We start from the raw sequence: 23,832 nt of genomic DNA on the forward strand, positions 1-23,832 counted from the left end.
ATTCCAGGAAAATAAAATCTTATATATATAAATTTTATATAATTCTCGTGTCACAATGTTAGTTATCATACTCCTTCGAAACGGAGTACCGATTCTAATGAAATTTTATATGCATTCTGAGAATCAGCTACTATCTATTTTTCATATCCCTAAGTGATAAGGGTAGTCCAACCCTAGCGTGTTTATTTTTTATTTTTTGAACAAAATTTTTATTTCTTTACAATATATTTTAATTTTCAACCATCTATCACCGGGCCCTATGTTTTAATAGCGATTGACTTAAATTTATATGGCAAAACGACGCTCGTAGGGACAGCTAGTAATGATATAGATATTAAAACGTACCGGTACTTGTCGAGGGAGTGCGAGTGTGGGTGGGGGTGCGGCGGCTTGGTGGGGCTGCGCGGGTCCTGCGCGGCCGAGCGCGGCCGGCCCGCGCCTGGTGCCCCGCCCGCGACCCCGCCCGCGCCCCCGCCCGCGCCCCCGCCCGCGCCTGGCGCCCCGCCCGCCGCCGCGCCGCCGCCGGGAGTCGACCCCGCGACCGCCGGCGGCGCGCTGCTCGACATTATGCTCTGCTGCTCCGACTCCTCCAGCGAGTACTGCCGCACCAATACATACACTTCATTTTTTACAGGATTCACACAGTGCTATCTAGTCCCAAACAAAGCAGAGCTTGTGTCGAGGGTACGACTTATTTTTTTTTGTAAATACATACATAATATAGACAACAGCCAAACCGATCGTAACTGTAAACACAAATGTGCACCATGTGAATAATCAAACCCATCGACCATTGGAAGTGAAGCGATGTGCTAAACCGCTAGACCACCGAGGCCGTTAATTATTGTACGATTTTTAGAACAAGTAATGTGTACTTTTATTATATATTTTAGTATAACCATTAGTAGCATATATTATACTAACCATTTACGTTCACTCAAAATAGCACAGAGTACGACCCTGTCAGTTTTTAGAAACTTATAAAAATAATATCAATCTGATGAGGCTTATGTTTAGCTTAAGTTTTCCTTATATGAACAAATAATTTAATAAATTAATGATTTAAAAGACAATTGACATCGATACTTACAATAGGTTTATTATAAAAGTGTCCTTCTTCATAATAATTCTCACTCTGTTGTGTACTCTGAGATCGCTTGTCGAGAGACGGTACGGGCGGTAGAGGCGTACTTGTAACAAATTATACATAAATTGAATTTATTCATCAATATTAATGTAATGTAATGTAATATGGACTCAATTCTCCGCATTTAGCCTATTCTGAGTCCTTGTGCGTGTAGAGCCGAGACTACTAAAGTAGCCAGCTAAGTTCGTCACTATTAAATTTATTTCTAGAAATTAGGCTTGTATCTTAGTCGGCTTATACTATTTAATTTTACACCGAATACCCATGAGTTCTATTCTGACTGACACCAAGAAACTTCGTGTGTCACACTTTATTTCTTACTGACTCTAGTCTCGCTGAAGGAAACACCGATTATAACTTAAACAAATCGGATAATCGGATCCTGACAGCAGACTCATACACTCACCATATACCATGTTGCATTCTAATAAACCAGTGAAATATATGTTCAACATAAGGTTTGACCAATTAACATTTCTCTAAATTGTCGCGGTTTTCTCGCGAGACTTAAGAGTCGGTAACGTGCACGTAACAGCTTAGATGCCTCAGGCGTCTATTGCTACGGTAACTGTTTATTGTAAAATAAGCTGTATCAAGTATACAGCTTTTGCCACCATCGTAGTATGAAAAAACTACCCCTATGCTACTAATTTCGCTACTAGCTTTACTTACTACTAACTTTAAAGAGACAGACAAAAATAGCTAAGAAATAAGAAGAAAAAATAAGATAACAAATTGAATTTTAAAAACAACTATTATATATTTTTAACTTACTTCACTATGCTTTCTGATAATTGTCGTCGTCCGCGAGCAAGACCGGGTCCCAAGTTTTGTCGCAACTGATTAAATCTCTCTACTAGTCTCCTGAAAATAGTATTGAAACGTATCGTTCGATAAATAATAAGCAAACAACAAGAACTAAACTTATAAATCAATCTTAAAAAATAAATCCAAATGTATAATTATAGTTGCATTATTTTGTAATTGGCTGTGTTTATTTAAATGCTAATATATTTATAACTATTACAATTATCACCATTGAATTCCATCTATCCAAACAAACAAGAAGCGTTTACAATATTGGTAAGATAATGTAATATACAAGACAAATCAAAATATTATATATACTGCTCACCTATGCAAGGGTTTAACTTCCTCCGGTGCCAGTCTCTCGTGCAATGCCAGGCCTGCATCTACCACCATGAGCTGGGAGGAGACTAGCCATCTAAGTTTCGCTGCAGCCGCCGCCTCGCGTTGAGTGGCGGTCCTCGCGAATTCCGTAGTGAGGAACGCTTGTTCATACTTCGTAATGCCACCTTGTACGTTCGCGTCTATGGTGCCCTGCAGCCGCATCGAGAACGGGTTGATGTTGCGGGTCGGGTCCGCTGTGTACTGAGATATTAGGCTGCGAAGTTCGCGTTCTGTCGCTTCCATAGTCTCGCAGGCGAACTGTAACGTAGTTTGTAACTTCGTGATAATAGTGGTAGCATTTATTAGTAATAAAACATAGTCGTAAGGGGTTGATTGTGATAAAATGATAATGATATATGGGGATGATTAAATAAAAGATACGTGCTGTTATGAGTACTCATTAATGCACACTGCACCTTTTGGAAATACGATAAATAAATAAACATAAAATAAATAATATAATTAGTACTATACTAAAATTATAAAGAAGTAAGTGAATATGGATGTTCAAGGTAATTCCCAATACTATGAATAAGATTTTAAAAATTGTAATGTTGTATAGTCTATTAATCGAGAAAGGCTATTAGGCAATATAACATCACACGTCCAATAGGTTCGGAGTTGCAATGAAAAATGTTGCAAAAATGCAGAAAGCGTGATGAAGTTGCAGGAACATGCTAGGGCACTTTAAATGTGATCTAGAACTTACTTCAACAGGTGGGATTTCTTCAACAGATCTTGATATGACCTCCGACCATCGCAATATACCGGGTAGAGTATTTTCAGTAACTAACGTAGTGCGTTCAATCCATAAACTCTGAAAACGTTTAGACAGTATTAAAAATAATGACTAACATAGTAAATGGAATATGGCAATAAATCATAGATCAAGACGAATACTATTAACTAGGTGTGCTACGATTAGTATCTGTATAACATTTTTGTTTGTAGACCGATTGGAATAAAACAAATACTAATTTTAAGTGAAGCTTACTCTACATTAGTGGAATCCGCACACAAATCGGTTGAACTATTTCTAAGAATAGTGACACACACACACACAGCCAAACATTTATTGTATTCTATTACCTTGATAAAGTGGATACAATTCAGAACATTGTGCAAAAATAAGGCTGCAAATTATATGAAAATAACTTTGGACAGTTTGGTAAATAATCTAGACTAAAAGAAATATAAAGATACTTAAAATAGTTACCTTGAACTCATTATCTTTATCGATAGGCGGCTTGTGTAGTGGCCGATCACAAAGGAATGTATCCACATCGTTGCAAGCATAGAACCTCTTCACCTGTTCAGGTGCTCCCGAGGGCCACACGCGCGACGATGGAACGGGCTTCACATTGCAGATCTGGATATCTGTTAGGTACATGAAATGTGAATATATTTCTTTTAAAAATAACACAGTATTCTATATTATATATGGAACACAGTTACCTAGATACATCATCATAACTGCTATAACAGTTTAGTGCTAATTTCGCACAGTATAATACAGTACATATGACATGGCGCCTGACTATTGATAATCCCGGGTACTCGCATGATGAAACATTTGTATTCAAAAGTATTATCGAGTATGACTAGGTATTTTCTAGGTATATATTTACAAGAAACAAAATTATATATAAAAATATATATATTCATAAATTACAATTTTTCAGGCGCTTTGCTGAGACATTTGAATTACCACCTTATGCCGTAGTCAATAAGACTCATGTCTTATTAGACAATAGAATAAATATACTTACACTGTCCGTCTGCGGCGATAATGGAATCGTCTGGCGGTGTATTCCGCATAAGTATATGGGCGGCGACGTATTCCGACTGCAGCCGTTGTGTGAACGCACCGATTCGCTCGTAGTCATGACCGCGGTACACGAACTGCTTGTTCTATATTTTAATTCAAAATTAGAACTTATTTAATACACATTATTTGAAATTACATTGAAATCAATTGTCTATGACAACTATTATAAAACGTAGTGCTAATACTCTGTAGTAACTTATTGAAAATATGAGTGTCGCACATCATATTTATAAATTAAAATGTATGTGAACCACAAAAATACCGTTATAGTGGTTAAGATCTTATGAAATATATTCTAACCAAGATGGTTGCTTGATACAGATACTATATTGAAAACTTTTCAACTATGCTCATTCTAAAACGCTGTATGCATAGCGTGGATATGTTAAACATGAACAATAAATACTATATCGACTTTCAAAACTGGCTATGTTTAAGATATATAATTTGTCATGCATTTATTATAGTCTTTTAACCATTATTACAGTCAACGAGTAGCCATTTTTAGTTCGAAAAACGGATTTAGATGGCGTCATTGGTATCGAATGTAATTCAACATTGTTTTGAATCGTTTCAAAACTATGTTTTTAAAAAGGTTTAATCTATTTTTATTTACAATTTTCATATATTTACTCATTTTGTTGTTGCCCTGTATTTGTTTATATTGTTTGCATAGATTCATTTTGAAGGTTACGTAGGATCGTGGAACCGTTCAATGAAATTAATTATTTGTGTGAAACTGTGTGAATATTTTCCTTTTTAGAAGCACTGTATGTTATCATCATCATCAGCCCACTGCAGTCCACTGCTGGACATAGGCCTCTCCCAAGGCACGCCACTGGGCACGATCTTCAGCCCTTCTCTTCCATTTTTTACCGGCAACCCTACGTATGTCGTCGCTCCACCTAGCTGCGGGGCGTCCTACGAAACACTACGTTTGCCAATTCGAAACGATAATCATTCATAATACTAGATATAATACGCCTACTCCAGCGAGCATCGGTTCTACGACAGTCCATATTTTTTTATTATATGACCAGCCCACTGCCTTAAAACATATTTTTCAACTTGCAAATACGAAGAGCTATGTCGGTGACCTTAGTTCTCTGGCGACTACTACAAATTCGTTACGGATTTGATCCGTCAGTTAAAAACTTCCATAGCATGCGTGTGTATCTTTCCTTTCCATAAGCTCTTTGAGCGACTTTGAGTTGGTGGACCAGTCGATATCGTCATTTTTGTGTCCACGTTTCAAAATAAAGTACTAAACCGTATTATTTTTATATAACGGGTAGGACGCACTGGTTATAAACCTTGGTCTTACAGGCTGACATTGTGAACAAAGTTTAAATAAGACGACGAGAAGACTTGACGAAGAAATATATATATATATATAGCCGTATGTTGTCAAATAATTTCATTTTGGTCCAATTGTCATAAAGACTGTGACAACTATTATAAAACGTAGTGCTAATACTCTGTAGTATCACGTAGTTATTGAAAATACCACGAGTGTCGCACATCATATTTATAAATAGTAAAATGTATGTGAACCACAAAAATACCGTTATAGTGGTTGAGACTTGATATAGATACTATGACAATACAGCGTGAAAACTTTTCAACTAGTGCTCATTCTAAAACGCTGTATGCGTAGCATGGATATATATACATATGTATATATATATATATGTTAAACATGAACAATAAATACTATATCGACTTTCAAAACTGGCGATGTTTACGATATATATCGTACTGAGTTCGTTCATAAATATGCATTTATTAGTCTTTTAACCATTGGTCAAGCTTTCACTCTGTATTACAGTCATGTTACTGCTACTGACCCTGACGAAGAGCGGGCAGCCGTTGCCGTAGAATCCGACGCGGAAGTACTCTGGTTCTGGTCGCACGTCTTTCAGTACCGCGTCTAGGAACGTGGCGTGAGTGCGCAGCGTGTGCGCCAGTCGCGTGTAGTCGCACAGTCGCGTCTCGTACAGACGAGCCAGCTCACGCAACAGCGGCAGACCTTTCTCCCAGCACTGTAGAATGTCATCATCACATAAATTTATACATCACCAAAGTCAAGTTACATATATAAAAAAATATTTTGCAGGTACAAAAATATATTACTAGATTTTTATATACCTATACCTACAATTCTGTAGCCAGTATGTGATTTTATTTTTGTATTTCTATTGTATAGCTACATTTGATTTATTTCCTTTTATATTTGTGCACTATTTAATTAAAGAGTTTGGATGGGTGGTTGAAAGCGCTAATCATAGGAACTATGTATTCGAATGAATAAATTCTTTTAGTATTGGATATAACTATCTGTATGGATATATATCAATGAAAAAGGTTGCAATTACGGGAAAAATATAACGTTGACGAAGTTACGCGACTGACGAAGTGATTAATAATTAAATAAGGGCTAAATTCAAATTTTATACAAAGTACCAATGCAATATTTATAATGCATGCTCTGTTCAGATGTACATTAAAATATGTACCTTTCCGCGGTCGAAGTATTGCAAAACTTGATTATAGAGAGCTTCTTTCCTCTTCCATTCCGGTGTGTCTGGATGTTCGTGGTCTACTCCGACTTGGTCACTATCCCAGCTTAGTGTTTCTGCATATAGCTGAAAAAAGTATCATGCAAACATTTTTATATATATTATTTGAAAAGGGTTTAAAAAAAATTCAAAGTAAATTATTGTTAAATATCTGTATAAATGTGTATTTATGTGTATAGATAATGCGAATATTTAGCTACCCAGAGTAGGTAAATATTAGCATTAAGAAATCTGAGATATATCTTGCCAACAAATCGTTCTGCAGTTTGGCGATATATTCATTGAGTAATAATAAATATACCTATCCTTATTAAACAAATAAATAAACAAAAAAGCTATTGATGATACTTGTCTTACTTCATATGGAATTTACATGGAGAAATCAAGCCATAACACAAAAAAATATAAAGCAAAGTGGTTGTTTTCGTCTATTTTTCTCCATTAACACGATGGATTTTCGTTTAAGTTAGAGAATTTCGTTCGAATGATTTATAAATTGAAATGAATATAGGTATTATAAAAAGCATGAAGTGAATAAAATATTCAAATACATAATTTTTATATTTATGAATAATACTTACCAGAAGCGTACAGCCTGCTTCTACGAAGTTTTCAGACCCAATATGTAAATCGTGTAATTTGTATACGTATCGTAAATACATCTCTTTGCGATCGATTTCGTTTTTGTAGAAATTCTAAAAAAATAATTATATATAAATTAAATATGCAGTCGTTTCTTATAATACCGTTATAAGTTACTAAAAGTCTATCTGTCAGTAAGTAATGTTATCAGGAAGATCTTCCTGATAACATTACTTACTATATAAAATATTTTTGCGATGATAATAACGTATATTAAATAAAAACATATACCGAATATTGTTTGTTCAAACTATAAAAGTTACTGAAATAGACATAGATAGAGAAGGAGGCCATACGACTAGCAAAAGACATAACGTTCCGGTCTTTATCTAATAAAACGTATATTTTTATGATGCCTTTTAAATTTAAATAATTACTCGTATGTCAGTTTCGATCTAGGCCCACAAAACCAACACGGTACGGCAAATTTCTCACCGAATATTGTTTGTTCAAACTATAAAAGTTACTGAAATAGACATAAATAGAGAAGGAGGCCATACGACTAGCAAAAGACATAACTATAGTGTCATTGATAATTTATAAATATTAAACGTGTCTTTGAAAAATAAAATCTATCTAATATTATCTTCTAAAAATGTGGAAATAAAATTAAAATTTCGAAAGTGAAATAGACCTACCAGCAGGTTGACGGTGGCGGCCATCCGCTTGTCGCGGTGCTCGGCGGCCTGCATGACGGCGCGGTAGTCCAACAACCGCTCTAACAGTCGTGTTACGCACCCCACGAAAGCAGGTCGAAATTTCCAGAACGAAAACGGAACCAAAAATGCACGTGTTTGCTTTTGCGAGACCACTACCATACACATCCCGTTTAGCACCTGTCGACACCCGCTCCATCAGCCTGCCCAATGTAAACACATACTAATAATAACGGAATGGAATAAAAATAACAATCATCACGAGCAAAATAAGGTAACGAGAGACTTGACATAGCGCGTGGTCGGTACTAATCATTAGAAACACTGAAAAAGAGAGATTAATAATACTACTCCTGGATAATTCATATGTGCAAGGTACCGAATTCGTGACCATCTGAAGTAAAGCGGTGTGCTGAACCACTAGACCAACGAGGCCGTCATGCTCATAGGTGAGAGCCTGGAGGGTGGGACCTCCGGGTCCCAAGGTATTGAGACATTTATTGGCTGTTTATTTTTCTAAATACATACTTAAATCCAGCTTGCATATATATTATTTCTTTATGTGGTTTTGAGCTTTATGGCTTATATTATAAACGGTATTATCATGTCACTAATCATGCCATGAATTTTGGTGTCAATTATATATTTCTAAATATAAATATATACTAGTATACTAATACAAAAAACACAGGAAGTCCATCACATCTGCAGTTTAAAAATGAGGAATGGAAATACTTACACTGAACTTAAGTGTTCCCTGAAGTAATGTAGCGTGTACAATTAATATTGCATTATTAGACTAATCAAGAAATGGTATATAGTTATTTATTGTAAGTACATGCTCAAACTGTCGGTTATGATTCATTGTGTAAAAATAATCATATAAGAAATGAAAAAATGTAATATATTAAGTAGAAACATTATACGAAGTACAATTAAAAATAGGACATAATCAATTTGAATTTCTCTGAAATTATACTACTTGCCTGTTATTTCATAAGGTTGTTAGTCTGTAGTACATAAATATGAACATATACGTTTACATAAATATTTAAAAAAAATGTAGGATAATAAGTGTGTTATGTTACATTTTTTTTTACTGAAAAATTAGTTATGGGGTATATGAAATGGGTTAAAAACCCAAGAGGTATCACCTCTAAGTTTCCCTTTTAGGCGTCAATCAGTTTTCTTTGTCTGTATCTCACAGGCGTCAAATAATAACAAAATATTTAAATAATGTGGCTCGTAAGCTTATTTTTCATTCTAATTACATAAAGAAAATTGTCTTAAAGCATATATTTAATAGGCCTTAAAACTAGTCCTGTCCGAATAAGAATGGTAAATGGTGATGTAACTAGTAGTTGTGCATCTCTTACACAGTGTCAAACAGCCGGGGGTTGTGGACGTCGGCCTTATCGTCCGTGACGAGCGAGTTCAAATGCGCCTATAACTTTATTTTTAATGTAGGCTATAACTGGCATGTGGCATCACTTACAGTGTTAAACAGGCGGCAGTAGTGATCTTCGCTTGCCGTTCGCGACTAGCGCGTTCACATGCCAGTACAATTTTTTTAATTTGTATGTGAGATATTTATAATCTATTTAGAAACCGTGGCATCACTCACACAGTGTCGAACAGCCGGCGGTAGTGGTCGTCGGCCTTGTTGTCGGCGACGAGCGAGTCGAGCTTGTCGACGAGCGCGGCCTCCGTGCGGCGCGCGTGTCCGGCGGCGGCGCGCTCGGCCGCCATGAGGTTGACGAGCGCGGCCAGCGCGGGCCGCCGCAGCGCCTCCACCAGCGTCACCTCCAGCAGCGCGCCCACGCCCGCGCCCACCAGCTGCAGCTGCGCCGCACCTACCGGCCGTCGCGCACGCTCGTAAACGCTTCATTCGCACCCAACCATTTAAGTAAAACGCTGTTTTATGAACACGGACCTACCATCGTGCACATGACACGCCAGTAAACATTTCATTGGCAAAAAATGATTAGTTTTACGAGGAACTTTCACATATTTAAGCGCGTACTTTAATTATATGTCGCAATTTCTGGCTATGACCGCGCCCTCTGTAATACGACTATTATAGAATGCGAGTGCCGCTAGATGGCACTGCGAAGTACGGACGACGACCAGAAAACTAGTCTCAGTTAACTGCGAGATTATTAAAATCATAGAATTGTAATCTCCCTATTTCAGAAGTTTAATAATTAACAAACTTTTTCATCTTAATTATAATATGAATTGTACATATTGTTTCTTTGGTGAAATTCTTCAGCGTCATAAATACTATAACCCTTTGTGTAGTCTTCTTGTACACATGACAATGTATTTGTGGTGTGCGTGTGTGTGTGTATGTATGAGAATGTGGTGACCCACACAATCTAGGTGCTGTGATATGAAAATAATAAGTTCGGACTGTTTGTCAACTTGATTTAATGAATACAGGATTCGATTGATGCTTATGTTTAAGTGTGGACTGATGTTTATATGTATGTGTGCATGCTCACCGAGGCGATTCCAAACGGCGAGCAAGTGACGTGCGGCAGCAGCACGCATGCGCGGCCCGTCCGCCGCTCGTCCCACGCAGCGCGGCGCTTGTAACGCACTCGCTGTCACTAGCGCCACGCCCAGCTCCACGTACCCCGCCCACACCTGCACCCGACCCCACCGCCAGTTAAAATACGCCACGACTTCAGCGGAACGAAGACACGACCGACCTCACTCATTCAAAAGCTGCCTTCACACGAACTCTCTTTCACAAAGGAACTTGCTTTCACGCAGGAATTAATGTAGACAAAGAGAACAAGATGGACCACGTGCTGCTAAATTAATTCGATTAAATTAAATCGAGCTATTTCCAATACTGTTACAATTAACTTATTTGATATAAAATAGCCATAATTCATATTTATTCACGATCTAATTGTTTGTTTAGTGAGTGTATGTTTTTCACTAATTCGACACGTCCTACAGACGAGAGTACCTAATATCAAGCCCAATATTATGTCTTATATAAAAATCTTAAATCTATTTGATAACATACTTTTGGTGTAAGATATAAAACGTGTTACTATAATAATTTATACCTGAGTATCAAATTGCGGTGGTTCATCTCCCATAAACCGCTCGAGTAACGGTTTCGACAAGTCTTGTAGCGCTGATAATAATACTTTACAGCTTTGAATTCTAAGAACCATCCAATCTGCTGGGAACACCTGCAAACAATAACGAAATATTTATTTTAATGTTTGACCAATAATTTTCATACTGTCATTACAAGAATGTAGTAGAACGTGCATTAACTAAAAAACAGTCACATTTCACATAATTATCAACATTATTGGTAGAAAGTCGCACAGACTGTGTTTAATTATTTATTATACAAAAATCAGGACTACACTAAACTTTTACTAAACAATTTATATAACAAATCATTGCAAGCACTACCTTGGTGTATTCTATACCAAGTCTCATATGAACATCATGTGATATAATTTGACGGTGGTAGTCAGTGGGTATTTATGTATTTAGTTTAACTCACTACCTTATACTTTTACATGCAAACGACTTTGTACAAAGTCGTCTGTGTGAGTATATCTGTCTTACCTATTTCCGCCGTAGCTTGCTTTGTAAGCAATGTTTCGGTTGACAGGATTGATATGCTTTGTCTAGTTACATGGACTATGGTTGTTAATGGTAACCATTATATGTGCCGTCAGTTTAACTGCTATAATATATTCAAATATACACTATGGAATAGAGAGAATATAGTAGGCGTAACTCACATCCTGTTCAATAAGATGTCTAAAGACAAGGAAGGCTCGCATCAAAAAGTCTTTTAAAGGTTTTCGATCATGCGGGTGCGGTGCTAAGTGACTCCATAGCCTTTGATAATGGGCGGGCTTGAGTAGTTCCATAGCGCCCAGCAAACCGGCGACCATTGAGCCCTGAAAAGCATAGCAATATAAGACTGATTTATAATTTGTTTCGTAAAGGAACAAAGCCCAATACAAATAGGAATCAAACAATGTACTAAGTTACTAGTTTAATTTTCAGCGTAGTAATTGTCACCTAATATTACATTTGTGACAAAATAGGTAAAGTGAGGAATAAATTGAACAAATAAGTTAAAGAATAAAAAGAAATAAGAAACAATTAATTAGGCGACACCATTGTTACAGCCGTAAAAAATAAATGTGAAAGTATTAATATCTGAATACTTTTTATTTTTTTAATACCACCAGCTTTCTACATGTTCAGTTACTGTAATACTTTTTTATATAATTATTATACACAACTCATGTTAGCCGCTGATATAAACTCCTATACGCAAAGGATTTTTTTAAATCCTTAGAATATAGAGTGTTCGAGCGCTATCGAACATGAGCTATTGACAGCCGCTAGGCCGGGGCACCTTTCACTTTGCCTTGCGCCTACGACGTCACCGCACGCGTACCTTATTAATTAGATAATGTTCCTTGTAATATTATAACTCCTCGTATTAAATATAATAACTTACAGTCCACTACTTATTTTATTTACGAGTCATCAACAGAAAACATGTTTTTTTAATAGATATTATTTTACACAATCACAAATAAAAAAAGATCAAGTTTATTTGAAACAGTCAATGGCATAAAATGTTCAATCCGTTTAAAACGTATCAGACATGTATTTTAATTCTTTGCAAAATAAATATACAGGTCGAGTTCCCAGACTTACCAATACAGGTGAGTTCCCACCAATAAGATGCAGCACAGTCTCGACGAGCACATCGAGCGTGTTCAGACAGAGCACATCGACGTCAGGATCGATGTGATCATGATGATCGTGCTCGTGATGGTCGAGCTGATCTTGAGGGTCGGTGAGATCGTCGTCGGAGCGTTTCCATAGCAACGTGACGAGGTCACCAAGCATGTCCGCACACTGCGGTAGTTCGTCGCGTCGTGCTAGTTGTACACGCAAGTGTTGGCACGCCGTCATCAAAACGATATTACGCGCCTCTGAAACAATATTTTATTTATTTGGTCAATTCATTCATCACAGTGGCAAACAACATTACAGACGATAAGGCATACATGCTTATGAACATGAACCGATATTGCGACCATCACAGTATAGAATATAAACTCCTTAGTCAGTTATGACTAGCTTTTCTTACACTACGATGGTGGCAAACAAGCATATGGCCCATCACACATCAGCACATCTAAAGTAAAATATCCTTTGTAATATGTACACAATATATGACATAGTTATTTATAAACGACAAACCTAGGCCCCATAGGATGGCAAGGGATAAAGGCATGGCATCATCATTGCAATGATGATGCCATGCCTTTATCCCATTATTTGGAGTCGGCGCTAAAAATCTTATTATTATTTTAAACACGAAAGTTTGTCTGTGTCGAAGGATGGATAAGGTAAGTTTTGATACTCTTTCACGTAAAAACTACTCTGAATGGATTTTAATGAAATTTTACAATAATATAGTATACATTAGAATAATATATCTTTACATAGTATAAAACAAAGTTTCCACCGCTGTTTGTGCTGCAATTTTAGTGTAGTTTTCAGCAACAAATAGAGTAGTTCAAGAGAAATAATTGTATGTATAATACATACGTGCATATTATTATACAGAAGAGCCGAGAAATTTAAGGATTCGTAATGCACCCGTGCGAAGTCGAGCCGAGTAGCTAGTAGGCTATAAATTTCACACGAATGAAACCGCGGGTACAGCTAATTAAATATAAAATAATCACTGACCAGGATCCTGTCCGAGCGGGCCCTTGAGTACGTCCTGCGCGGCGGCGAGGCGCGCCTTGGCGAGCGCGGGCGGCGCGGTGGCGGCGGGCGCGTCCAGCATCGAAGCCGTTATCCGCGCCGCTTCCACCGGACCCAGGGCCGACGCCACTTCCTTGGCCACGCTGGCCCATGATGTCATTAGCGCTACCTATAAATAGGTTCTATGTGTCATATAATACCGTAGTAGCTATCTAGGGGTCCAAACACATCAGTACCATGCAGGAATCAATGTTAAAACAGTGTTTAATCTCAAAACCGTTATAAGATGTTACGTTTTAAACTTAAAGTAAATGACAAAATTTAAATTAGGACGTGATAGAATATCAGAGATATTAAAATCTCCGATGTATAAGTACTTCTGATAGTTTTCCAAAATACTATTTTTTTTTGCTTTAGAGTATGTTCTCATTTACAAACAAACTGTAATGATTATTAGTGCACGTCCCGCCGGAAGCTGTCCTCGTACTGGAGGGGGCGGGGCGGGGCGGTACCTGTGCGGGCGCGAGGTGGTCGCGGTGCGGGTGGTGCGCGAGCGCCCGCAGCGCGTGCAGCGCGGCGCGCACGTCCCGCCGGAAGCTGTCCTCGTACTGGAGGGGGCGGGGCGGGGCGGGGCGGGGCGGGGCGCGGCGGTACCTGTGCGGGCGCGAGGTGGTCGCGGTGCGGGTGGTGCGCGAGCGCCCGCAGCGCGTGCAGCGCGGCGCGCACGTCCCGCCGGAAGCTGTCCTCGTACTGGAGGGGGCGGGGCGGGGCGGGGCGGGGCGCGGCGGTACCTGTGCGGGCGCGAGGTGGTCGCGGTGCGGGTGGTGCGCGAGCGCCCGCAGCGCGTGCAGCGCGGCGCGCACGTCCCGCCGGAAGCTGTCCTCGTACTGGAGGGGGCGGGGCGGGGCGGGGCGGGGCGCGGCGGTACCTGTGCGGGCGCGAGGTGGTCGCGGTGCGGGTGGTGCGCGAGCGCCCGCAGCGCGTGCAGCGCGGCGCGCACGTCCCGCCGGAAGCTGTCCTCGTACTGGAGGGGGCGGGGCGGGGCGGGGCGGGGCGCGGCGGTACCTGTGCGGGCGCGAGGTGGTCGCGGTGCGGGTGGTGCGCGAGCGCCCGCAGCGCGTGCAGCGCGGCGCGCACGTCCCGCCGGAAGCTGTCCTCGTACTGGAGGGGGCGGGGCGGGGCGGGGCGGGGCGCGGCGGTACCTGTGCGGGCGCGAGGTGGTCGCGGTGCGGGTGGTGCGCGAGCGCCCGCAGCGCGTGCAGCGCGGCGCGCACGTCCCGCCGGAAGCTGTCCTCGTACTGGAGGGGGCGGGGCGGGGCGGGGCGGTACCTGTGCGGGCGCGAGGTGGTCGCGGTGCGGGTGGTGCGCGAGCGCCCGCAGCGCGTGCAGCGCGGCGCGCACGTCCCGCCGGAAGCTGTCCTCGTACTGGAGGGGGCGGGGCGGGGCGGGGCGGGGCGGGGCGGGGCGGGGCGGGGCGGTACCTGTGCGGGCGCGAGGTGGTCGCGGTGCGGGTGGTGCGCGAGCGCCCGCAGCGCGTGCAGCGCGGCGCGCACGTCCCGCCGGAAGCTGTCCTCGTACTGGAGGGGGCGGGGCGGGGCGGGGCGGGGCGGTACCGGTGCGGGCGCGAGGTGGTCGCGGTGCGGGTGGTGCGCGAGCGCCCGCAGCGCGTGCAGCGCGGCGCGCACGTCCCGCCGGAAGCTGTCCTCGTACTGGAGGGGGCGGGGCGGGGCGGGGCGGGGCGCGGCGGTACCTGTGCGGGCGCGAGGTGGTCGCGGTGCGGGTGGTGCGCGAGCGCCCGCAGCGCAATAGCGCGGCGCGCATCGTCCCGCCATGTCTTTTTATGTACTGGCCGCCGGTGGCGCGGGAGAACAGCCGGCGCGAGCGTACGGCCAGCCGGAACACGGCGCCCAGCGACCGCAGACACTTGCGGATCGGCTCCTGGCCCTCCGTGCCCGCCGCCCACTCCGCGCAGTGCTGCACCGACGACAGCAGGCCTCTGCAGACACCACAATATCTCAACGAACGATCTCCGCATGTCTTTTTATTAACTGCGTATCGAATTTGGGATCGAGTATTGACATGACACACGAGCTGACAGTTAATTTTATCATCATTTGCAAAGCAAGATGCTCAGCAGCTGAAATAGACGACATTGAGAGACTCAACATTATAAAGTCTTTTAAAGAATGCCTAGAGTTTTAATATGTAGAATATTATTATAATCTACAAGTGAGGCGTTATTCGAATCCAGGCAAAATATTTCTAAACATAATATTTAAATAAATATACTACAACACTTACTTGTATACTAGAGCGGCTGAGAAGTGTTCTTCGATATACACGTCGAGCACTGGTCGAAAATGTTGAAACCGACTTTCGTCCAGTAAACTACATATCGATACCAGTACCAAGAACACGGTACCGGAGTGCGGCGTACTGAAAGCACAAAACAATATATTAATATATTTAAATGGATTTATACAGAACATATTATTATGTTACAAAAGTTTAACTGCACCAAACAACGATATGATCGTATATGTATCTGATACATATACGATCACATCGTTCACATGATTTTCAAACGTACAATACGCACACATTAGTACGTAAATTAAGAAATTTGAGTTACTGTAATAAGTTACCCGCAACTTATATTGTTTATTTTGTTTTTTCAAATTTCGAATATGTTCTTGAAGTTCAAAAACTTAATGAATAGCTAGGTATTTGAACATTTCTGATGGCAGGTAGAAACTTACCTGTTTCCATCCTCAGTGGAGAAGAGAGCGAAGAGTGCATCGAGCACATCGCGCAGGAACTTGATAAGCTCTTCGCAGCTGAGCCCATCTCCGAGCCGCAGCACGCGCAGTAGCGTCTCCTGCACCTTCTCTGGGTGGGCGCGCCATTGCAGCAGCGCCAGGAGGTCCTCTGTACATATAAGGGTACATGTATACTCAAAATAAGAAAAGACGGTCCGACTTACTAAAGTAGACTTTATACAAAATCTATGTCATAAGTCAAAGACGTAGTAGTAGAGTTAATGACCTTTACAATAAAATAGCTTATATATTAGAATAGCACATAGGCTATATATTTCACGCAGGTTAAACAGCGGACACAACTAGTAAAGATTTATTCTATCTATATACATAAATGGAAAATAGTCTACCGCTGTTCAGATTTGAATAAAAAAAATATTCATATCCTAAGATTTGAACCTAAGTTTAAAAGAATACCATTTGCAGTATTATATAAATACTATACCATTCTGCGTGAGTTTTGTAGAACACAACAAAGTGCTAATTGTACAGCTCTCTTTAGAACTCCTTTGGAAAGTGGCTACGACACCGTTGGTCGTACCCCTCCCCGAGTCAGTAGCACACGATGGAAGTGACAGGTAGCTCGCTGTTGTAAGTCTGGAAAAAGAAATAATTAGTCGTTTATTTATATATAATACATGCATATTATTGTTTAGAACTGATCTTTATGTTATAAAAACTAATAATTAAATAAATTAATTACTTGGTAGGATCGTCGCATTTATAAACATATAGTTCATGAGGGCCGTCCCCCAGTGTGGCGCCGCTTGCTTCCATGAGACGGGCGAATGCGAATCCAAATAGTTTTCTTTCATTTTTATCTCGAGCTGAAAAAAGCCGATTCTATTGCTAAGATCAAAAATATAAATAGATTGACACTATTAAAAAGTGTGTAAAAAAAACTGAAGAAACAATAGCCTTTAGATGAATTTGGACTAGAACAACACAAAACATACATCATTATTTGTATGTATTTTTAGTCAAAATCTACCTATTATTTTGAATAAATTTGGTATTATACTAATTCAATATACAATCTAAAATAAATCAATGTCATTTCTATAATTTTTATTGTTTTTAACGGAATGCAAATAAGTTCAAAAATAATTTACACACCTACTTAATTGTAAATATTTCAGAACGCTTATTTGCTATTTAAATATTCATATTTGTATTAGTGGAGTACAAATATGAAATGTACAAACGGTAAATGATTATGTAATATTTTCTGTATTACATAATCATTTACCGTATTTTCAGGAGAAATAGCTATGTACGTACTACGTACCTTTATAATTTATAGATGTTCATATTTATGAAATTTAAATGGGGAATACTCACTGGAGCAGTGTCGGTACTCGACGCGCACGTGCGCATGCGTGAAGGTGTCGAGAGGCACACCGAGGCGCAGGTGTTCTCCCCACGCGGGGCTGTTGTTGTGGTACAGCACTAGAGACTCGTACGAGTGGCCAGCAGCGCCGCTCGCGCCGTACACGCACTCCTACATGTATCATTAGCTTTACACGTACGCTCTTTTATGAGGGAAAGAATCTGCATATAAATGTAGACGAAGAGAACGAGAAAGACCGCGTGCGCTGTCTAATAGCGCATTTCCGCGTCCTTCAATCGTGCGTGCATTAGCGGTTTTTTGTAATAATTATCATTGCAATATAGAGGTAAGAGTATAAGTATACCGTTATTGATATTTCAATCTTAAATGTGTCTTTAGAAAATATAATAATCTTAAAAAATATATATATTAAAGAGTGATCACAACAAATAGTAAAATGCAATCATACACGCTGAATTTCCCGTGCTAAATCGCGCGCGCTTCTGATCGCGCATGAAAGCATGTATAGATTAGTATTCCTCATTGCAGCTTGAAGTATTATTCATACTTGACCACGATGCACTATGAACTAGCATTACTCTCGCTAAAATTATTTGTCCAATTTAATTTATAAGGGGTTCAAAATAGTCGGAAAATCCCAGCTCAAATGTTGAAAAATATAAAAACCTTCAACTCTTGAACTCTTCATCATACTCTTGAACTCTTGTTGCTAGTTGTAGGACTGGTCTGAATTCTATGACGGATTTATTTTGTTACTCAAGTAACGATTTATCTAACTTTTTTGTCAGTGATCTGGTAGTTTGTATTCATAGAAAATGTTAAAAAGTTAAAAGAGCAACAGGTATTCCTAAACTACTGTTCGAATGAGGAATAGAATAAATTTAATGTTCAAAACTGCTTATATAAAGTGTATTTTTGTATGGAAATTGATAAATCGTATTACTTTTAATAGATGATGATATTCGTATTAATAAAATCTATACCATAAACAATACATGGTACAAAGTTCACTGCATCATCCAGTAATATACTAAAACTGCATAATTAAGGTTACTCACGTTTATAACCTGTCCTGTATTGTCATGAACACTGACTGTTGCTAAAACATTTTTCGCTGTACTTTTGCCTCCTCTTTCGAACTCTGCTTTTTCTAATGTAAAATATAAGTCATTCCGCACATCGCCAGGCATGATAACATCAGGGAAACCACGCTTGGCGGTTACTGTTGCTCCAGATGTTACCGCTTCTGTTATGTTCCCCGAATGTGTTAAAAGTCGAAGGGCTACCACTATACCTGGAACATAGAATAATCCTATTATAATAATATAGATAATGGAACCCACGTTAAAGGCGGTATGGTGAACAAATTGTTTATCATCTATTCACAAATGATCATTAATGGATATTATAAAATAAAAGTCATATTTTATAAGCGTTCATAAGCTTTAATGGTCGTAGTTTCATAGCAAAATATATAGTTTTTGGTCTAATTTATAGATTCTTAATTTGCTCTTATAGCAATTATAATTTAAATCAACAAAAACCACATGCTAGTCTTAAATATTTTACAGTATGTATGTATGTAAAGACTACTTTCTAAAAAATGTATTTAACATAACTTTGTAATAATTCACACTGATAACGTAGCATAAACCACAAGAGGTATTGAGGTTTTCCTTATTGTATTAGATATATATGATTTATATTACTACTATGTAACTTATACAATAATATATGACAAGAAAAAAAAGTAGTATTTATCAGTAAGAAACCTTAAAGGTAAATACTCTCTTCTTACTGCATCCACGGAGAGAATGTAGGATATGATATTTTTTCCTACTACAAATTACATGACATACCTAGTGATTCTGTAGCGAATCATGGGCTCGAGTTAATATGGGCCAAGGTTATTTTCCCTAGAATTGTGTACCTCATTTCGATGGAAACAAGTGATGGTCGGCTATACATATGAACAGCATTAAGATTTTTTTATGGATGATAATGAAATAGTGCACCCGCATGCGCTAATGGTATACGCTGGCGAGGCACCAGTGGAGGACGATAGAATAATAATAACAATAATCTCAGGACCCAACTTAAGCTAGCTAAAGCTTGTGTTATGGGTACTAGATAACTGATACATATACATAGATTTTTTTTTGTAAATATATACATATTATACATAGAAAACACACAGACCAATACAAACAATCATACTCATGAATACAAATGTTCGTGCCGTGCGAGGAATCGAACCCGCGACCATCGGTCATGAAGCGGTGTGCTAGACCGCTAGACCACCGAGGTCGTCATAATAAGCGTGAGGTCAGGTCAGTTAGTCCATTGTTAGAAATTGGTCAACCAGACTTGGTATATTGCTTTTCCTCTAGCATCTTAAAGGCAACAAAATACATGTTGATGTTCATGATCTTACAAGTTACATCTTGATGCCCGTGATACATCTGATGCCATTCGAATTTAGTAAGTTAAGAATCAATATTGAAATTAAATTGAATTGTATAGAATAATTCTTAAAAATATTATTTATATTATCATATTAAAAATTTATAAAATTACCATAATTCGGTGTACCGGGAAGTATATTGCACTTGTTCGTCTGTTTTCGTATTAACATATCATGTAACTGATGGAAATCCTTCTCTTCAGATTGGTATACCTGAAAATTATCAAATTAACCCAGGGTCAGATTTCAATAAACTATTTATAAACAATTAAGGTATAAGGTAAGGTATTGAAGTTAAAGGCTTAAAATCATCTAGTGTTAATGAACTATGGTCATCTGATACCGACCTACTATATTCTATATAATTTCAGAAAGTATCATAACAAACACAATTCTCTTCTTTCTACAACAAGACAGTAATTAATGAATTACCAAACCCGTATGAAAAGCACAACAAACGCGCTGTATTTTACATCTCATGTGTGTGCATGCATCCTATAGTATTTAAAAACTGAATCATTCATTGTTCTACTACGTCAATTGATTAGATAATGAACCTCTAGAATTTAGAGAAATACATTAATAAGGGTTTTTCCTAGTCGTTCACCTTACCTTACATACTATACGCATATAGTATGTAGCATTGTACCTACTTTTTGAACAGGACATGAGTCGATTAATGAAATTACTGTAAATTCAAGTTAAAAAATAATTTATTCATATAGGACATTTTAGCCGCTTAGGAACGTCAAATTTCTTATATTACATTTTTTCCCTGTTGTCCAGTTCAGTATATGATCTATATTGAAAGAAACTCAATTAAATATTAAGAAAAAAATATTAAAATATTATAAAAAATAAAAAAATATTAGACTAGTATATAATATACTGTATAAATATATTAATAGCAACTATGAAAATATATTAATTACCTTAAACGTATACTCTTTTTCAGTGGGTTGCTGACCGGGTTGTCTGAGGAATTCTGTTAGGGACAATACACCAGCACCCAGAGGCCTTCTGGCGATGGGTCCTTTCCTCTCGCCTGTGCCGCCACTGATGCTGCCAGCGCCTGACCATCGCCCCACTCGTATCACCCACGCCACCAGCCATAGCTCCCGGGAGAGATCTGTTGTTGAGAGATCCTAAAAAATAGTAAAGTAAAATATATACACTTATTAATAATGAAATAATATCGAATAGATTCAAAACTCTAAAGGAAATCACGATGTAAGAAATTACAGTTTACGTAAGTCGTTTATACCTTTGTCCTTAGAAATACCAACGTATCAGATGTATTATGAGCGCGATATTCTGTGATGTCTGCGTTATTGCAATTGTGTAGTTTCTTTTGCCACTTCATTCTCATGACAATATATTAATAACTTGAATTTTAAATTCCAGTTTCATATGACTGTAAGTTTTCAGTGAGAGTATAGAATCATTGAATGTTTTGAACAAATTTAATTATCATTATTACCAAGCGTTAGTAATTTGAACATTAACATATTTTTTTTAATATATAACTTATTAAACTGGAAATTCTACTTCATTTTTTATGTGTGTATTTACAAAAAAAATATGTATGTATTTATATTATTGTCTAGTAGCCATAATACAAGCTCAGATCAACTTGAAACTAGATGGCGCTATGTCAATAATCCTGATGAATATCCTCAGGACTATTCACAAAGTGCATTTCATTATTAATAAGAAGCGTAAAAATGAATAAATTTATATATACGAGGACACAATAATTCAGGTTAGAAGAAAACATGTTCTATCAGTGTAACCTTTGTGAATATATTTAATTATTTAACGGACTGCTACTTCATACTTACAGCAATAAAAATTGTATATTGGACTTGTTTCATTAAATGCTCAGTATTATGATACAAGTCAACTTCTTAAATAGCTACCAGTTTGTATGGTTACCTAATATCAACCTTATACAGTTGATATTAAGTAAACATTCGACAACTAGTTTAATTGCACGATAGCGGTGGTTCTAATGAAGTTCATTTATATACTGCTACTCATTTATGGACATCATCACTTCACTTAACAAAGACGTTCTGTTCTAATTGACTCTGTACTACGGAGAGATCAAGGTGTATCTCATGATTCTGATAAAACCCGTCATTATTTTTAAGCAGATACAGCTAATAAAAACATAAATAATTTATTCAGTATAAAATAACAACTAGAGTTAAAATATAAAAAATGGTGATTGTGTAGTCATTGGTCCCTAATTAATTTTTAAGAAAAATCTCTAAGTAAAAGCTTTGTCCTTACAACTTTTATATATTATTACTAGTTGTGCGTAAATAATGAAAAAATATTTAACTCAATTAACACAAATTCAATCAAGTTTCATGGTTTCTCAAAAGATAGATAGTAAAAATGATATCAATACCTAAAAAACAGGAAAGTAGCTATAATGCATTAGGATTCTAAATTGAAATCAGATCAACTGTTTCTGAGAGCGTACAGAGCTGTGAGCATAAGTAAATGAACGAAATTCGATATACATTTATTTTTTCACATTGGTAATATAATCATATAATTTCTTCAGAAAATATTTTATGACATTAAATATTATAATATGCAGTGATGCTATAGATATCTTAAAGTTAAAAACATTTATAGACTTTCAAAACAAATGTAATTGTGACAGTGGCATCAAAATCAAATTAGTTATCATCAAAAACACATTGTGTTGGCATACACATGTACAAAACGTAATAAAATCCTATAGTTTGCACACTAGAACATAAAATGTAACACAGTACATCATTTAAGACATAAACACATAAAACAAAGCGAGTATAGCAATATTGTTGTTTTGCAAGGCGTGGCGCAGTGTCCAGTAGAAAATAAACTCACTCAGCATAATACGGCCACGGCACTGATGTGTGGGAACCTTTCAACGATATTCGAATTTTACTAAAACGCCTAAATCTGTAATTGGAATGGGAAACAAACTGACAGACCACCTAATGGTAAGTGCTAAGCGTCGCCATTATATATGTAATTTTTTTAAAGCATTGGGGCTAACGACCTTGCGGCTTGCCTGATACAGTATGAATCTACCAACATTTTGCCGCATATGAACACCAGTTAATTTTTATTTTAGTGAAAAATAAGCTATTTTGACAACATTAATTTTGTGTTAATGCTTTTTAAATAAACACCCACACAATTTCTATATAACTACAAAAATTAAATAATTTAATTTCGGCCATTTTTAGGTAATTGTGAATTGGTTTTTAGGGAAACAACATTTGAATATACATTGGACATTGACTTTAATTTTTGTAATTTATATTTATGTATATACACGATATTGAAACCTATGTGAACAGCACTGT

At 38.4% G+C, this 23,832-nt stretch overlaps 2 protein-coding genes across 2 annotated transcripts in view; both read right to left on the reverse strand.

The window, feature by feature from the left end:
* LOC131846990 (transcription elongation factor 1 homolog) overlaps window positions 1-23,832 on the reverse strand; it is a 380,500-nt gene that overhangs the window by 279,906 nt on the left and 76,762 nt on the right. The window lies entirely within an intron of this gene.
* Window positions 1-23,832, reverse strand: part of LOC131846981 (dedicator of cytokinesis protein 3) — a 69,467-nt gene that overhangs the window by 3,733 nt on the left and 41,902 nt on the right. The window contains exons 7-35 of the mRNA XM_059196407.1: window positions 21,394-21,606; window positions 20,575-20,674; window positions 19,056-19,291; window positions 17,988-18,147; window positions 17,350-17,473; window positions 17,092-17,243; window positions 16,587-16,755; window positions 16,129-16,263; window positions 15,670-15,823; window positions 15,309-15,401; window positions 13,810-13,996; window positions 12,763-13,043; window positions 11,826-11,987; window positions 11,127-11,255; window positions 10,548-10,692; window positions 9,668-9,896; window positions 8,783-8,800; window positions 8,203-8,246; window positions 8,026-8,138; window positions 7,327-7,440; window positions 6,683-6,811; window positions 6,014-6,208; window positions 4,108-4,249; window positions 3,555-3,715; window positions 3,048-3,155; window positions 2,283-2,596; window positions 1,922-2,011; window positions 1,091-1,190; window positions 346-599 (exon numbers count right to left, since the gene is read on the reverse strand). Coding sequence (XP_059052390.1) covers window positions 346-599; window positions 1,091-1,190; window positions 1,922-2,011; window positions 2,283-2,596; window positions 3,048-3,155; window positions 3,555-3,715; window positions 4,108-4,249; window positions 6,014-6,208; window positions 6,683-6,811; window positions 7,327-7,440; window positions 8,026-8,138; window positions 8,203-8,246; window positions 8,783-8,800; window positions 9,668-9,896; window positions 10,548-10,692; window positions 11,127-11,255; window positions 11,826-11,987; window positions 12,763-13,043; window positions 13,810-13,996; window positions 15,309-15,401; window positions 15,670-15,823; window positions 16,129-16,263; window positions 16,587-16,755; window positions 17,092-17,243; window positions 17,350-17,473; window positions 17,988-18,147; window positions 19,056-19,291; window positions 20,575-20,674; window positions 21,394-21,606 — 4,451 coding nt within the window. The remainder of the gene's footprint in view (window positions 1-345; window positions 600-1,090; window positions 1,191-1,921; window positions 2,012-2,282; window positions 2,597-3,047; window positions 3,156-3,554; window positions 3,716-4,107; window positions 4,250-6,013; window positions 6,209-6,682; window positions 6,812-7,326; window positions 7,441-8,025; window positions 8,139-8,202; window positions 8,247-8,782; window positions 8,801-9,667; window positions 9,897-10,547; window positions 10,693-11,126; window positions 11,256-11,825; window positions 11,988-12,762; window positions 13,044-13,809; window positions 13,997-15,308; window positions 15,402-15,669; window positions 15,824-16,128; window positions 16,264-16,586; window positions 16,756-17,091; window positions 17,244-17,349; window positions 17,474-17,987; window positions 18,148-19,055; window positions 19,292-20,574; window positions 20,675-21,393; window positions 21,607-23,832) is intronic.

This window comes from Achroia grisella, unplaced genomic scaffold (genome assembly GCF_030625045.1).
Source record: "Achroia grisella isolate CSIRO2021 unplaced genomic scaffold, CSIRO_AGI_Agris_v1 utg515, whole genome shotgun sequence".
Lineage (NCBI taxonomy): Eukaryota > Metazoa > Arthropoda > Insecta > Lepidoptera > Pyralidae > Achroia > Achroia grisella.